The sequence below is a fragment of the Lampetra planeri genome, chromosome 18, assembly GCF_965212315.1.
Source record: "Lampetra planeri chromosome 18, kcLamPlan1.2.h2, whole genome shotgun sequence".
Taxonomy (NCBI): domain Eukaryota; kingdom Metazoa; phylum Chordata; class Hyperoartia; order Petromyzontiformes; family Petromyzontidae; genus Lampetra; species Lampetra planeri.
This window is the reverse complement of record NC_136124.1, coordinates 8,036,327-8,051,422: the sequence shown is the minus strand read 5'-3', so window position 1 is coordinate 8,051,422 and position 15,096 is coordinate 8,036,327. Positions and strand designations below refer to the sequence as shown.

General features: G+C 53.3%; 2 protein-coding genes across 4 annotated transcripts in view; one reads left to right on the top strand and one right to left on the bottom strand.

The window, feature by feature from the left end:
- Window positions 1–1,105, top strand: part of LOC144723597 (protein ELYS-like) — a 28,663-nt gene extending 27,558 nt beyond the window's left edge. For all 3 annotated transcript variants that reach the window (XM_078602459.1, XM_078602457.1, XM_078602458.1), the window contains exon 37: window positions 129–1,105. In XM_078602459.1, the coding sequence (XP_078458585.1) occupies window positions 129–339 (211 nt within the window). In that variant the 3' untranslated portion in view covers window positions 340–1,105. The remainder of the gene's footprint in view (window positions 1–128) is intronic.
- Window positions 1,106–3,335: 2,230 nt separating this feature from the next.
- On the bottom strand, window positions 3,336–13,656 carry LOC144723739 (fos-related antigen 2-like). Its single transcript, XM_078602673.1, has 4 exons — window positions 13,519–13,656; window positions 9,211–9,552; window positions 8,404–8,511; window positions 3,336–6,997 (listed from the first exon to the last, which is right to left on the bottom strand). The coding sequence occupies exons 1-4, from the start codon at window positions 13,654–13,656 to the stop codon at window positions 6,398–6,400; spliced, it is 1,188 nt and encodes a 395-aa protein (XP_078458799.1). The 3' UTR covers window positions 3,336–6,397.
- Window positions 13,657–15,096: the final 1,440 nt, after the last annotated feature.

Genomic DNA, 15,096 nt, shown 5'->3' with positions numbered 1-15,096 from the left:
ATTAAAATAGAAAAATGGAAATTTCAGCATGCAACAACTGCATTTTATGATGTTCTGCTATTTCATGTGCCGCATATGATGGGTCGAATGTTGAGCAACCTAGCTTAAAAGCCTCGTGCTTTCCACAGGAAGACAGAGTGGGTGCCTCCTGAGATCGAGCTGAACTTGATCTCTCCGCCCGTCACGCCCGCATTCCCGAAGTCCTCGCTGCGGAAGAGGGGGCTGCAGGAGACAGAGCCGCCACTGCAGAGTGCCGAGGAGACGTCAACGGCCCGCACAGGCCTGCGACGGTACACGCGAAACGCCTTTGGCCGTTCCAGGAGCCGTGTGAAGCTTTGAGTTGGTCCCAGCAGTGTTTTAGATTTTCTTAAATGACTGTACTGTACTAGTAGTTGTTAGCTAAACCAAGGAAGGTGTTTTTAGCTGACATCATTATTTTGCTGCTGGTGTAATTTCATTTCTTGCGTAAAAGAGCCATCAACGTCACCGTTAAATATAACATGTACCCCGGAAATGATTCTTTTGATGGCTATAAAGTTGGAACCGTTGAAAGGATAATATTTTCATATGCTTATATTTTATTGCTGTATAAAAGTGTGTTTGATTTACAACCAAGACAGCCATGGGAAATAAATGCAAGATAACGTTTAATAGGTGACATTTTATTTTTATTATGCCAAATGTCAAGTTCCGTTTTTAATAGGCTTTGTGCATTGATCATATTTTTGCATTCAACAAAATCTAATGTTGGGTGTCTTTTTTTTCAAAATTAAATCAAATTCAAGCAGGGGGTCACGGTTCATAAGGATGAAAGGTACCTGGTCAAAATACACTGCAATTGCCCATGGTAATTTGACCACTTTGGTATATGCAAATCCTTTATTGTATAGAATTTGTACTTTGCATAATTCTAAAACTTTTCAAGGACTTGTTTGTTTATATGTGTAAATTATTGAGTGTCTTGCAGTTTTTTCTGCAATTTGTGAACAAGTTGTTTTGTACGTGGCTGACATTTGTGTACATTTTATTGAAAGAGGCATTTCTGAAAGATGGAAATCTATACTTGATCTAAGTCGCAAATAAAGCTTTAAGAATTATCACCTTATCCAAATTTTGTATGGTGCCATTTCATATTCCATCTTGACGTGATTTATTAAAGAACAAGTTATGTTTTTATCTCAAACGACACGTTTAAGCAATGAAACTTTTATGTTGTGGTGCACAAAGCCTCGAGTGGTACCTAATTATAATCATTGACTTGTTGATGTCCACCGGAGCGCTGCAAAGCGGTGCATCAAAGGAGCCCTCTAGCTGACCCCCGACACCGTTGCGTCCCTTGTTGTCGCACATCGCTCGCCCAATCCTTTCGACGTGACGCCGCAGTCCTCCAGGAAGTCCAGTTCATTGTAGAGAATGTCCCCCCCCCCCTTCCACCAGGATCTAAAACATGTCCCTCGCCATTGCTGGAAGTCACGCAAGTAATTTTGGACCCGCGTGTTTAACCTTTAAAATTTGTATTTCAACCCTGAACATTTCTTTTAAAGCCAAATGGAGTTCACAAGAAGTCACAAACTCCTTGTGAAAGATCCGACGCAGAAGATCGCACAGCTTACAGGCCACAACCTTAAAGCCGCAGTTACTTGATGCACAAATGGAGTCTTAAAAAATCTTGTGCGACTAGTCACCCATAAACCTTACCACAACTCGCTGCTTGGCTCACAAATACAAAGGAGGCACCACAGCCGGGATACTCCACTCTGCTGCTCCTGACACAATCATCTGGCTCAACCACCTCGATGCAAACTTACAATTATTGCTCTACATCAGGGGTGGGGAACCTTTTTTATGCCAAGGGCCATTTGGATATTTATAACATCATTCGCGGGCCATACAAAATTATCAACTTAAAAATGAGCCTGTTATATTTGGTCAAACATTTAATACTGGTAGGAACCTCCTGGTTACACCAGCCCACAGGGGATTATTTATGTCCGTCGTGCAGGGAGGGGCTGGGTAGGGAGGGAGGAGGGGCTGGGTAGGGAGGGGCTGGTCATCCCGTGGTGCCCTTATAAAACTCAACGTTTAACCTACTCACGCCGGCTTGTGCCCGCCCTCACAGTCGGCCATATTTGCGGAATACACCACGCCGCCGTTGACCCTGGCCATTGACCGAGCAACCCAACGTTCCTACCAGCTCCCTCCGCAGGAATGTGTTTAACTCACCCCTAATGTGATGGCTGGAACAGACCAAATGATTTTGCGGGCCTTACACGGCCCGCGGGCCGGACGTTCCCCACCCCTGCTCTAAATAAAGAGTCATACGGAGACGTTAATTCGAGCAACCTCATATCCAAGCTCACTTCGGAACAGTCATGATGTCTCTAACTTTGCCCATGTTCTCCGACTCCTCGCGAGGTGTGACATTGGGATAAAGCCACGTGGACAAGTGGAGGTGGGATTTTCATTTGGGTCGGAGCTTGGTCGAGTACGTCATCGGTAACCTCGGCAAGGATTTTACAGGGTTTTGCGGTGTCGCCCAGCGCCACGATGTCACCACTGTTCTAACGCTCAGACCCTGCCCGACCTTGGTCTGGCCAATTCATATCTGGGAAGTCGCCCTCGATCGGGAGGTCACCCGTGCGACCCTTGAGGCTCTGTGCTCCACGCGCCCGGCTTTGTGCGGCCAACAACCTTCGCTCCAGGGACGGTGAGGGTATTGTAACATAGCAGGCAGCAGGTGGCGGTGTAACTCAATTTGAAATGTGCTCCCAATGAGCACAATTGTACAGATGTTTTGCCAAACCACTCCTGGACGAGGATCCTCCCCCCTGCCGTGCAGGTCGGTGTTGTTTGAGCCTATTTAGAGCACTTGCTATGGCCTTCATTCAGCAGTGGATTGACGAAAGGCTTTACGTTTTAACGTGGGCATCAGAAGTATTTGTTAAATGTGGATTTATCCAGAGGATTTGGGCTGCTGGTGAGTGGGGACTGGGGAAGGTGGGGAGTGAGGACGTGGTAGGACGGTGCATTGGATTTTTGCTGCATGCTCTCTGCTAAGTGTCTTGAGACGCAACGGGCATGGATTACGCTCTATAAATCATTACCAACGTAGGCCGGCAACGGGCTATGATGCATGTTTTACGTGTGGCAAATGCGTGACCAGTGGTCACGCATCCAAGCATTATCCGGGCTCATTCCTGCTTAGCTTCCGAGATGTGATGTGCTTGTGTGCTGCATTCCAGGTGATTTGGTCCGCAGGCTTTCAATCAGTTTCGTATTCAGCACTCGTATTTATCAGATAACACACGGACTGTTGGGTTTAATATTTTATTACGTACCTTTTTTTTTACACTTACTAAGTCTCTAACGATGGTATAAAAAAATAAATGTGTACAAATTGGCAAACATTGAACGCCTAGGCGTCGTTACGTTTTCATGGAAAACAAAACGTTGACAAACGTCGTAAAACTCGCACACACTGCCTACTCTTATTAAAATAAATATTTCAGTACGTAAATATTACATCAAAAATATACCTATGTTTTATATATTAACTCTCGATTTCCGTCAGTTTGTAAAATGGTTTATTTTTTTAAGAAAATAGAGGCATGCAGTAAATCACACAAGGTCACCATGCAAATTACCATATCTTTTCGAAATTCACCGGAACCTGCGTATATTTTATTTTTGTAAACTACACATCGGCATACAAAGCTTTGCTTTCCAAACTAAGATCTAACACTCTCCATGCAGGGAAACACATCGAGGCAGATAGTGGCTTCTGGCCCAATCGGATTTAATACCCATGCCCAGGGGTGGGCAACCTGCGGATCCGGAGCCGCGTGCGGCTCTTTTAAGGACCGCTTCTTCGTGATGTTATTCACCTGCGTTGCTGCTCTTGAAATATAGTTTTTTTAGCAAATTCGAAAAGAATGGCTGCTCTTGTTATCTTTGCTTGCCGACCCCTGCCCTCGCCCGAACGCTCCTTCTACTCACGGCCTACAACTCGGTGCCAACTGCAGCCTCGTCCGGAAACGGACCACCCGGTCACGCCATACACGCCACACGGGCCTCACTGTTCAAAACTAAATTCGCGATCCACATCGAGTGAACGACATTTCGCGTGCGCCGCGGAATCCGATAAATGCGCCCGTGTTTATTTTTCGTCGCACAGCGCCGACGCCGGAAGCAGGACCGAAGCACGCCGAGCGATTGCGTCCACGCGCAAACAGCTGTGCGCGCCAACGTCACGTGAGCGATCGTGACCATGTCGGTGACCGTGACCGTGCTCGCGCCCTAACAATACCGTCACACATAATGTAGGCCTACTTTGCTGAACACAATGATCCTGGGGTCCGTACGCCACTTGAGCTGGCAGGGTTGCACTCATTTCTGGCTGCGATTCCTATGTCGGGTAATGTCAAGCGTCTGTGTTCAAGTGCTAGTATGTTGTTATTCCACGTCCCTACGATAAAGTGTATACCCAACGTGTTCTGAATCCAGGATGGCTTTAGTAGCTGCATGATGCCCGGGTGTATGGGTTTTTATTTATTATTTTTATCATCTACGATGATGATGAAGAGTTGATTTGATACCAACTTCTGGCCACCCCAGGCACTGATGTAAAAAAACTACAGTGGCACACATTTCAACAAAATGTAAATATCTGGATATTTTATGGTATGCTATTTGCATGTTGTGAAGCCAAGTATATTTTCTCGTTGGAGACCACCAAGTGCATTATTGCAAACTTACAAGTAGGGGCAATTATATATATATTCAAAGGTAAAAGTATGCCTTTAGAAATACATTACGTGTTACTTTTTGTATGAAAATAATGTACTGCAGCTGACTTTGTTGAAGGTAAACAATCACTGTTAAACGGAGAGCACTTCTCTTGCGTATCACTTGTCAGTGGAATGACAGTGGCCACTCGGCGAGTGATTACCACGACTCCAGGCTGCCTGCTGAGGAGGTGAACGATCTACGTTTGCTCACAAAATGTACAAAAATATTTGTAAACATGACATGAGTGGAATGCCTGCAAACTGGCAGTGTTACTTGGCGTTCGTCTCGTAAGCGCGTTCGCGTTTTAAAACCGTTGCCATACGATGCCAACGTGGGGTTCACATCACAGTGGTGACTTGGGTATCCACGTACCGGAAAGCACATTGCGCCAACCCTTTGTGTCAAGGACTTCGTCGACTCGGTTTCAAATGGCCACTGTTGGCACCATGCCGGCAAAAATAACGTACAATTCAATAAAATGATTTAACGGTACGAGCAGTAGTGCTCCGCCAAGCTACTACGTCCATTCGCTCGTTTATAATCCCGGCGAAAGTCGTATAAAGCCCTTGGTCCTAAAGTATGGCACCACAACTGATTGTCTGGCCGCACGCGGGCTGGTCAAGACACCACTGCGTTATTACAATGAGATAAACTACGTTTCACAGTTGTATGCACACGATATTAAGAGCTGCCTTGGTTGGCGTTTTCCCATCCCTGGACTCGGCTGCTCTCTTCGGGCAGCCGCCTCACCCCGTTAGCGATGGCGTCGCAGTACAGGTGACTTAGGGACTTGTTTTTTCACGAATCTTCTTGAAACCAGGGAGGGGTGGCGGGGGGCGGTAGGCCACAAGTTGTGCCCTCGCCGAATATCCTTTCTGGACCCTGTCGGCGACACGATGTGTGCCGACATCATGGTCACTGGTCCCCCACTCCCAACAATTCCAAAAATGATTCCCACGCACCGCATACTTCAGTCGACGACTCAGTGCAAAAAGCTTTTTTTTTTAAACAAAATAAATAGTTCGTAAAACTAGCTTCATGTTTTTTCAACATTTGTTTTTAAAACGAGCCGAACGTTGACACCAAACGTACAAATAAATAGAGATAACCTACGAGGAATAAATAAATAAATACGCGTCACTGCTGTGTTGCGCAAGAGCGAGGCTGTGACCATCCTCACGCGTGCCGCTCTCCACGGTGCCGTGGGCACCAAACGTACGCAGCGAACAAACATTGGAAAGGCCGGACTCCGCAAAGAGTTGGCAGGGTACGTTGTTAAGAGCACACGGGCCAAGACAAAACTGGAGCCACCCTTAATGCTCACCAACCAGCCATTAGTATTCGCGTCACTTCTAAGCCTGATGCAAGCACCACATTGGCCGAGTGGTTGGCATGGGCCCTGTTCCAGCGACTGAAACGGGGGCCTCCCCTGTCCAGCTCCCCCCCCCTCCCATCTTGGTAACCCAGTGCCTGGGCTCCTCCTGCCCCGTGAGTCCATGTGCGGTTGTACCGCCCGCACCTCTGACAGCAGCGCCACCGACTGCGCCCCAACTCCCCACGTTTTCACTTTTTCTCCGCTTTACGCTCTCGGTGGGGGTGGGGGGGGGTCTCATAGCGCGAGCAGCGTGGGGGACCCAAGTGAGTCGGGCGACTCCTGCCCCCCGCCGCTGCCTCCGCCACTGCTGCTCACGCTCAGGTGGCGCAGGCTCCCGACATACGAGGCGCATCCTCCCGCCTCCTCCTGCGATCCGCGCTCGCCGCCGCCCACCGACGCCACGGGGCAGCTGGCGTATCCCGCGTAGCCGCCGTGTCCCTCGTGGCCGGGGTAGCCTAGTTGCCCGGCGTAGCCCGTGTAGGCGAGGGCGCACGCCGGCGCTCCGGCGCTGCTCAGCGGCTCCAGGTCGAAGTAGTAGCTGCCGGAGATGCTCACTTCCGGCGCGGGCTGCATGGCGCAGTCCCCGGCCGCCGGAGCGAAACTTCTGGACGGTGGCGGTGGGGCCAGAGAGGACGGCTCCTCCCGCTTGGACAGAAGGTGCGAGAGGCACGGGGAGGCACGCGCCAATCCCTCACGCTCGCTCTCCTCCTCGCTGGGCATCTTGCAGACGGGGCGGTGAGCGGCCAGGATGAACTCGAGTCGCTCCTTATCTTTCTTCAATCTCTCGATCTCCGACTTGAGCCCCGCGCCCTCGTCCTCCAGCTCGTCCGTCTCCTGAGAAACATTGAAACACGTTGTCGTAAATTCCTAGCGCGTGGCGGAATGAATGGCGACCGACGAGTCCGTGTCCAGGTTCGTTAGCTGCCAGGAAGGGACTTCAGCCGATTGGAGGAGGATTTCTCCGACGCCTCCGCTGAGGGTTTGGGCTTGACAGCGACTGACGTTGTGTTACGTGGACGATAAGTGGGAGCACGTTTGCTACGAAACCCCCTCCCCCGCCCATCTGTACTGTGAAGATCACACTGTTGTAACACATCGCTGACGAGTTGCGCTGAGAGAGGGCCTCCCATATCGCCCGGCGCCGGCACGAACATCTCTCCGTGCACCCGTCCACCACCCCGCCAATTTAAACACTTCCCAGGAGCGAGCTCGACAAAAACGTGGGCACCGGGGACCGTCGTCGCACCGAGCGAGCGCCGCGGTGCGGGGAGAAGAGCCCACGGCGAAAATCTTGCCGCGGCTACGTCGCTGAAGATGGGAGGTAGAGCTGGCGGATCGCCACCCTCCCCCCCCCCCCACTCTGGACAATGGGCGGTGAGACAGGAGCGGATGAAAGAGCGCGGCACGGGGCAACAACCTCGAGTTTTGAGAGAGCGGAGCGCGGCAGGTCGGCCACGTAATTGCGCTACAATCCGTAGCGGGGTATTAATTTTTAAAGAAAGGGGATCTGGAGAGAGAGGGAGAGAGCGAGCAGCGTACGCGCGCCTCAAGATAACCCCGCAAGCCTTCGAGCCCGCTCTTTAATTCCTTCCCTGTGAGATCGTCAGGTGGGCGAATGGAGGGCACCGGTGTTGGGCCCAGATGATACTTTTATTAGCACAGGGGCCAGAACCTGGCCTGCAGGAAAGTGGCAGCCGCTGTCCGACAATGTTGTTGTGATGAGAAGGCTCAGCAGGGGATGGTCGGGAGGGGGTTCAGTGTTTAGTTGTGGGGGGCGGCTGGGACCCCACTATGTGGGGTAGCTGTGTGTGTGTGTGTGTGCGGTAGCTGTGTGTGGTGTAGCTGTGTGTGTGCGCGTGGTAGCTGTGTGGGGTAGCTGTGTGTGTGTGTGGTAGCTGTGTGTGTGCGGCAGCGTCGCGGTTAGCACTACGCTGCTCTACGAACCCGGCGACCCGAGTTCGTTTCTCCCTCACGGCCACCAACACCGGTGACGATTATCTGAACCGGTTCTGGTCCTCCCCTAGGTCGACTCAACCTCAAATGAGTACCTGGTGCGCAGTTTAAATATTGCCACTAAGGAGAAACGTGATGCTGGACCGTCCACCCCCTTCGGCCTTCCCAGGTGCTGCTCTCGCTTAACAGCAATTGCCTCAAAGATCTGCTAAGGCTACATGGGTGGTGGTGGTGGTGGTGGCGGGGAAGGGGGGCGATGGTTCTCGGTCTCTTGGAGCTGCACCCACCGCCTGGAGTCGCTCCGTGAGCTCTTGGCGCCGGTTCCGGCAGCGGGCGGCCGCCTGCTTGTTCCGCTCCCTGCGCACGCGACGCTTCTCCGCGTCCGCGGGATTCAGCTGCGGGGAGGAAGAGGAACGGGGGGGGGGAGACGGAGGAGGAAAGGGGATGGCAGGTACAGGAGATGAGATATGCTCAAACGTATTCCTGGCATTTTCCCCCTCCGTGTGGAGTTCTGCCTTCCCGATCCTCCATGATACGAGTTTTTTTGGGGGTTAGATAGCGTAAATATAAATGTGTCGTTAAACCCGTCACCACCTGTCACAGCCAATTAGTAAGGGTTATCAAGTAAACTGAATACATTTACAATCAGGAGTACGACGTTTCGCCAGTAATTATAACACGCATCATCAGACGACACGTATGTACACGATCTAATCCAACAAAAACCTGTATTATGGATGATATTGGTCGCGAAAGCCTGTGTGTTAAACTCACTTCATCCAGCAGTGGATTGACAAAGGGTTGTTAAAACAGACGCACTTTGCGACGTGTGTATGCGATGATTGTCATCAGGGATTTATTCCTCGCTCGCTATTTTCTTGAACGCTGCTCGGGCTTGACTTGGGATAGGGATTTTTGGCGTAAGGTACTAACCACTAGAGTACCAGATATTCCTACCCATAACAAGCCTATATATTGTCCCCCTACATATGTTATAATTCTTTGAACAGGTTCAGGACAAAATAAGACGAGATGGATGTGGCGTGGGCAAAATCATTTCCGGAACAGCATTCCGGACTCGAATTGATGCTCACATCATCGTCTCTCCTTCGCCTGCCGCCTCGGTTGCTCCCATGCGGCCTCACATGCTGCTGGTGCTGCTGCTGGTGGTGTTGGTGGTGCTGCTGCTGATGGAGATGTGAGATGGACGCGAGGGGATGTGTGGGGACCCCCCCCAGCGGGTAGGGCTCTGAGTCCGGGCAGCAGGAGCCGGGAGGGAAGGCCACGGGGAGCGCCTGGGGGTCGTGCGGGGCCTTGCGGGTCCCCGAGGCGATGACCGTCGGCTGAACCATCCACTGCAGCTCCCGGCTCGTGGCGACGTCGGTGACCGTCGGCACGAAGAGAGGGCCGGCTCCCGGCGCGTCGCGCACGAACGCCTGGGGCATGCCGCGGACACGCGCACGGCAGGGGGGCGGGGGGGGCGACTCCTGTGAGAGGTGGACGTCAGGCGGGGCTGGGCTCCACCGATCATCGCGACGGTGATCGCCGACTCAACCGATCGGATAACGCGCATAGAGTGGAGGGGGATAAAAAAAAGGCCCCTCTTCCTCACGTGTGCCGCAGGACGGGAGGTGGCAGGCGGGGACTAGGTGATGCCATCGGCAGCTATCACGCTGGGCGTGTTTTGGCGGGGGTTGCCTGCCTTCTCGAGGCAGGGCGTCTCTTTCTTTTTTTAGAGGGGCCAGAGGAATCGACTACAAGCAAGGGGGAGTCGATTACAATTTATCGTGGATTCATCGACCGATCGTCCCAGCTCTCGATGCCACTCACCCAGGTAGAGCCTCGCCGAGTCTCAAGCCACGCGTGCCTGAGGTTGCTGCTACATTGGAACATCCGCTCAACTCCATGAGAGTTTGGCTTCGTGTGGGAGGAGACCAGAGACCCTGGAGAAAACCCTCTACCACGCATTATACGACGAGGGCGCGACACTCGGCAGACACATTTCCTGACTGCTACCTCGGCCCCACGCCTACAACACGCCGCAAGCCCCAATGATCACCATAGCACGCGCTCACCAAACTCAAGCCTGCTGAGCTGAGATCCCATTCAGAGTGAGCTGGTCGTGGTGGATTGAGAAGGTGTGAGTGCAAGGTGGTGAGCAGATGTGTGACGTGGACTGGTCGCACTCACTGGGCTGTGGAGTGGCACGGGAAGCGTGGTGCAGAGAGTATGCTCACAAACACGGAATTGCCAAGGTTTGGTCAGAGGCTGTATTCCAGTTTTCCCTCGCATGAAGTTCACAACACGTTCAATGGGATGCTATAGTTTAACGTGCTTTATATTTGTAAACAAGTAGAAATAAGCAATTTCCTGGTGCACGATTGACTAATGAATGGGCCAGTACTAGGATTGGCTTTTTTATCAACGTTAATTCAGCAGTTGTTGTTCCGTGGATAATCTGACAGCGTCATCGGAACGTGGAATTTCCACTGCTGGTTCGACAGAGATGCCCATCGTCCCATTGCTGACCGAAACACAACCGTGCACCCATCACCGGGCGTTCGGGCGTATTTTTTTGCCACATTGGCGTGATAAATGCAGACATCAGGAACGTTGGCCAGCACGTGCGCGTCACAGGTCCTGACAGTCTGACCTCAAATATCACAATCAGCAGAATCGAATCTCCTGCGCAGCGGCGTTGCGTAATCGGTATGTGCACTCCCCCCCCCCCCCCGCATCTAATGATACAGGGCCCCTATCAACCTCGCCCCACAAACGCCCCTTCATGTATCCAGGCGCCTGAGTCAACTCCGGCCCGTGGGGCCCAGGTGTCAGTTGCGCCGCCTGCATGCTGCAGTACTCGACAGCCACGACACTGCATGTGTGCCCACAGCGTGATGATACACTCGCACAGAGACCCACGAGTTCCGTGACTCGCGGAGAGGTCCACAGACATTGTCGGGATGTGGTTGGAAGAAGGAAAAAAATGCTCCCCCCGCTATCCCATCCATCTCGATTTCCAATCCCGGCCACCCACTCTTCCCAGCTCGGCGCACGTGCTCGGGCGCGAACCCGTTAAAGAGTTTTGGAAGCCCCCCAAACATCACCCGTCCCGCCTCTCGGTAGACCGCCGAAATTCCCACGTATCCATTCCCGAGCCGGGAGACCCTTTTCCCATTTCGAAGCGTCACTTTTGGGAAGTGAAAGGCCACGTGGAGCGGCGGAACTCGCCTCCTCCCACGCGGTCGACTTCCCGGAGCGCCGGTTCGCCGCTTGAGAGGCCGCGCTCGCTCGCTCGCTGTAACTTCACGCAAACATCGTCCCTGCCTCAAACCCCAACTCACGCGGGCGGCAGCTTCCTTAAAGTTACCTACCGCGGCCTTATTGCATTTCATCATCATCATCCATCATCGTTGTTAACCATGAAGGTCTCTCCAAGGCGCCGCCGCCACCTCTAACGACCAGACGATGATGTCATTACCAACCCACCAAGCACCTGCCCGCACATGCACTGATTTTCGTCGCTCCATCTCCGTGATGGACGCCCTCCCACACGCGTTGCATTCCTTGGCTGCCACTTTATTTAGTCGTCGTCGGTTTGGTTTTGCTCGGCACGAGTGTGATGGGGCAGCATCGCTTGTAGGGGTATTGCACCATTCACAACCTACTTGCTATATGGCCACCTCACAGTCCAACGGGTTTGGGAGTTTCAAACATCTCTACGTGATCCACCAACCATTGCCCCCAAACGCGCCGGATCGCAGGCGTGCACCACCACTCCCAGGCTCACTCTGGGGACAGACTGGCGCTCACCATATGCATACGGAATTTCCACCACGCTCGCTTGAGCAGAGAGACGTTCTCAATTTACAATTGTGGCACCTCCTATAGAGGGGCCCAGGGCACTGCGCTATGAACCCGGCTGCGACCCGAGTTCGATTCCCGGTCACGGCTAACAAGTGCCCGGGAGATCCCTGAACCGGTAGGTGCACGCCCTACCCCCCACCACCCTACCCCCTTTCCTTCATCAGAGAATGGTGAAGTATGGTCAAAATCATCATGAACGGAGATCAATAAACACGCCAAATCAAGAAGACTCCTTCAAACTAGAAGTAGAGTGGCGGAAATTCCACATTCCCATGGTAGGAGCCAGCAAAGCGGTCCTGCATTTATAGCCCCTTAAATGATGATATAGGGCGAGTAGAATATTGGTTTCTGAATTCTTAACAGCCTGTCGATTGTATTTTAGAGACATGATAAACAACGATGCCTTGCCCGAGAATCTAACTCAGGTGGGCCAAGTTCATAGCCACAGTGCGCCGACCACTGCGCCACCGTTCCACCCCCAGCGTGTACTGAGATACACAGCAATTAATTACACTTCCCAGACACGAGCAGCAAAACGCGTGCAGTGATTCACTTTGCACGCCGCCAGCACACACGTGTCACGCACAACGCCTTCAAACACACACCGCGCACACACACCGCACACCACACCGAACACACACCACACACCACGCACACACCGCACGCCACACCACATACACACCTCACACCGAACATACACCGAACACACACCGCACACCACGCACACACCACCCACACACCGAACACACCGTACACCACACACACTGCACAAACACACCGCACACACAATACACACTACGCGTACACACCACTCACACCGCACACCACACCTCACACACCGTCCTTCTAGTACATATTCGCATATACAGAGCTACGCTCGCTACACCTGTGCCTGTAGCACGATGAGTGGAGTCCGGTCATACACAGCAGCGCTTCTCGATTGGCTGTCGTAGACTCCGGATGCACATGGAACCCTCACGTAGCTCCCAAGAACAAAACACTTGTCACAATCATTAAGGAAACTTGCCAAAGCTGCCAGTGCAGGACCCTCCTGGACCACTCGTCCTGAGACTCTGCCCCGCTTCCCCCGTCTCACGTGTGAATGAGCGCTCCTGCCAAGCTACTCGCACAGGATGTCGCTTTGTGTGACGATGTCATCATCGCCCCCACCACCAACAACATTGTCAGCAGCTGTCGCTGTTAAACAACAACAACATCGGCGGCCAGCTAATAGCGAGCACGGCTTCCACGTGCGTCTCGTCCTGTAACAGTGTCATCAACGTCACTTTGATCATCCGCCGCTGTTCCCGTTAAGCAACTTGCACTTTAGCTAAAAGCTGCACTCGTCTTACCCGCTGCTATATATATAGTACAGTCCTGTAACATCGCCACCGCCACCACCAACATCGTCGTCATCATCTGCGGCCGCTATGAACAACAGCACCTAGCTAGCGAGTTATCCGACAGCCGGCGTTCGGCACCAAGGCACTGAGGCTCCGTGTCCACTACGTCCTCTGTGCTCCCACAAGTCTCACCTGGCAAGACGCAGCAGCAGCGGCGGCGGCGAAGACGGCATCGGCGCTCATGAAGGGAGGGGAGCCGTGCGCTGACGAGAGGCTCTCCCGGGAGCCGCTCTCCCGTTCCAGGTAGGAGGAGGAGGAGTCCTGTAGCATCTCAGAGTGGGGGCCCCTTTCAGAGGCTGCCTTCGGCCCCGTGGCAGACGAGAGGGAATCTCTCCTTGCCCACTCGGTCAGGTGGCAGCAGTAGGTAGCAGCAGCAGCAGCAATAGCTAAGGCAGCGTGCGCGGCGATGATGATGTTGTGTGGAGCTCCCGGGTGACTGCGTCAGCTCTTATAGCCACAACCACCACTCGCCAACCCCGCCTTGCCCACCCACGGCTGATCCACCCCCCCGTGCGAACGCGAGAATGAGCAGATACAACGAAACCACACAATGTGGATTTTTCCCTCCGAGCTCGGGAGGACTGTGGGGGGTGGGTGGGGGTTAGGCTGCGTCCGCGTCCACCGTTCGGTTGTCCACCACGTGGGCGATGTCTCTCTCTTCGTCTCTCTGCGTCTCGCGGAAGCCTCGGGCTGCTGGCTGTGTCGAGGCGAGTGAGGCTGGCGGAGCGAGTCCTCGTTGCGTGAAGCGCGCCTCGGCCGCTATTGCCTCGTCGCGTGTGGAGCTCCCTATTTAAGCCACCGCACTTCCCCTTTTTCTCCATATATGGTATTGTGCCGGGGGGGTATCCTAACCGTGACGTACTTGGGATTCCCTCGAGCGTCTGTTTTTTTCTCTCTCTCTCGCTCGCGGTGACGCGCATTATTTTTAATCCTCGCTTCGACACGGTTCTCGATGCGCCCTCAAGATGAACACGTGCATCGCCCGTGAAGTGGGGGGGGGGGGGGGACTCCTCCCCCCCCCCCCCCACAGTGAGAGTTGTAAGACCATACTTCACCACGCTGGTCAAGTAGCTGGTTGGTTGAATGTGAGTGGGGGAAGTACAAAACTACAATGGATTTTTCCTGCACCGCTCTTTGCTCTGCCCCCCCACCCCCCACCGAGGAATTCCCGTAGCACTCCGTGGTGCGTGGTGGTCGTCCATGCAAGCCCTGGCCAGGCTTGGACCTGCTTAGCCACCAGGGTTGAGCCTGAATCGTGCTGGGACCACGGGCAGCGAATACACATTCAGCTCTTGAACATCGCGGGTTCGCGTGAGAAGCCCGGAGCTGTGGGCAGCCAATCTCTCACAGTACAAAGACAAAGGTCCCCCGTATAGCCTTAACAGACCTTTGTGTGGCAAGTTGTGTTTGCGAGCACCTATTAAGGCCGGAACGGCACACCAGGGGGTGGGTGGCCAGCACCACGCACGACCGCCTTTGTCTCCCCAATGACAGTACAGTACGCGCAGCTCTTTATCAATCCACTGCTGGATGAAGGCCTCATCACGTTGTAGTTTGGTTGTGGGTGGGGGAGGGGGGGGGTGATTGACCATACTTCACCACGCTGGTGGGGGGAGGGGGGGTGATTGACCATACTTCACCACGCTGGTGGGGGGAGGAGGGGGTTGATTGACCATACTTCACCACGCAGGTGGGGGGAGGGAGGGGGGT

What these genes read in the sequence shown, in the direction of transcription:
- LOC144723739 (XM_078602673.1), bottom strand. Translation starts at nt 13,656, where the DNA reads ATGCTACAGGACTCCTCCTCCTCCTACCTGGAACGGGAGAGCGGCTCC. An exon ending in GGCGAAGGAGAGACGATGAT is followed by an intron (nt 8,512 to 9,210) that starts GTGAGCATCAAT and finishes TCCTCCCCGCAG; the next exon opens with CTGAATCCCGCGGACGCGGA. An exon ending in TCACGGAGCGACTCCAGGCG is followed by an intron (nt 6,998 to 8,403) that starts GTGGGTGCAGCT and finishes AATGTTTCTCAG; the next exon opens with GAGACGGACGAGCTGGAGGA.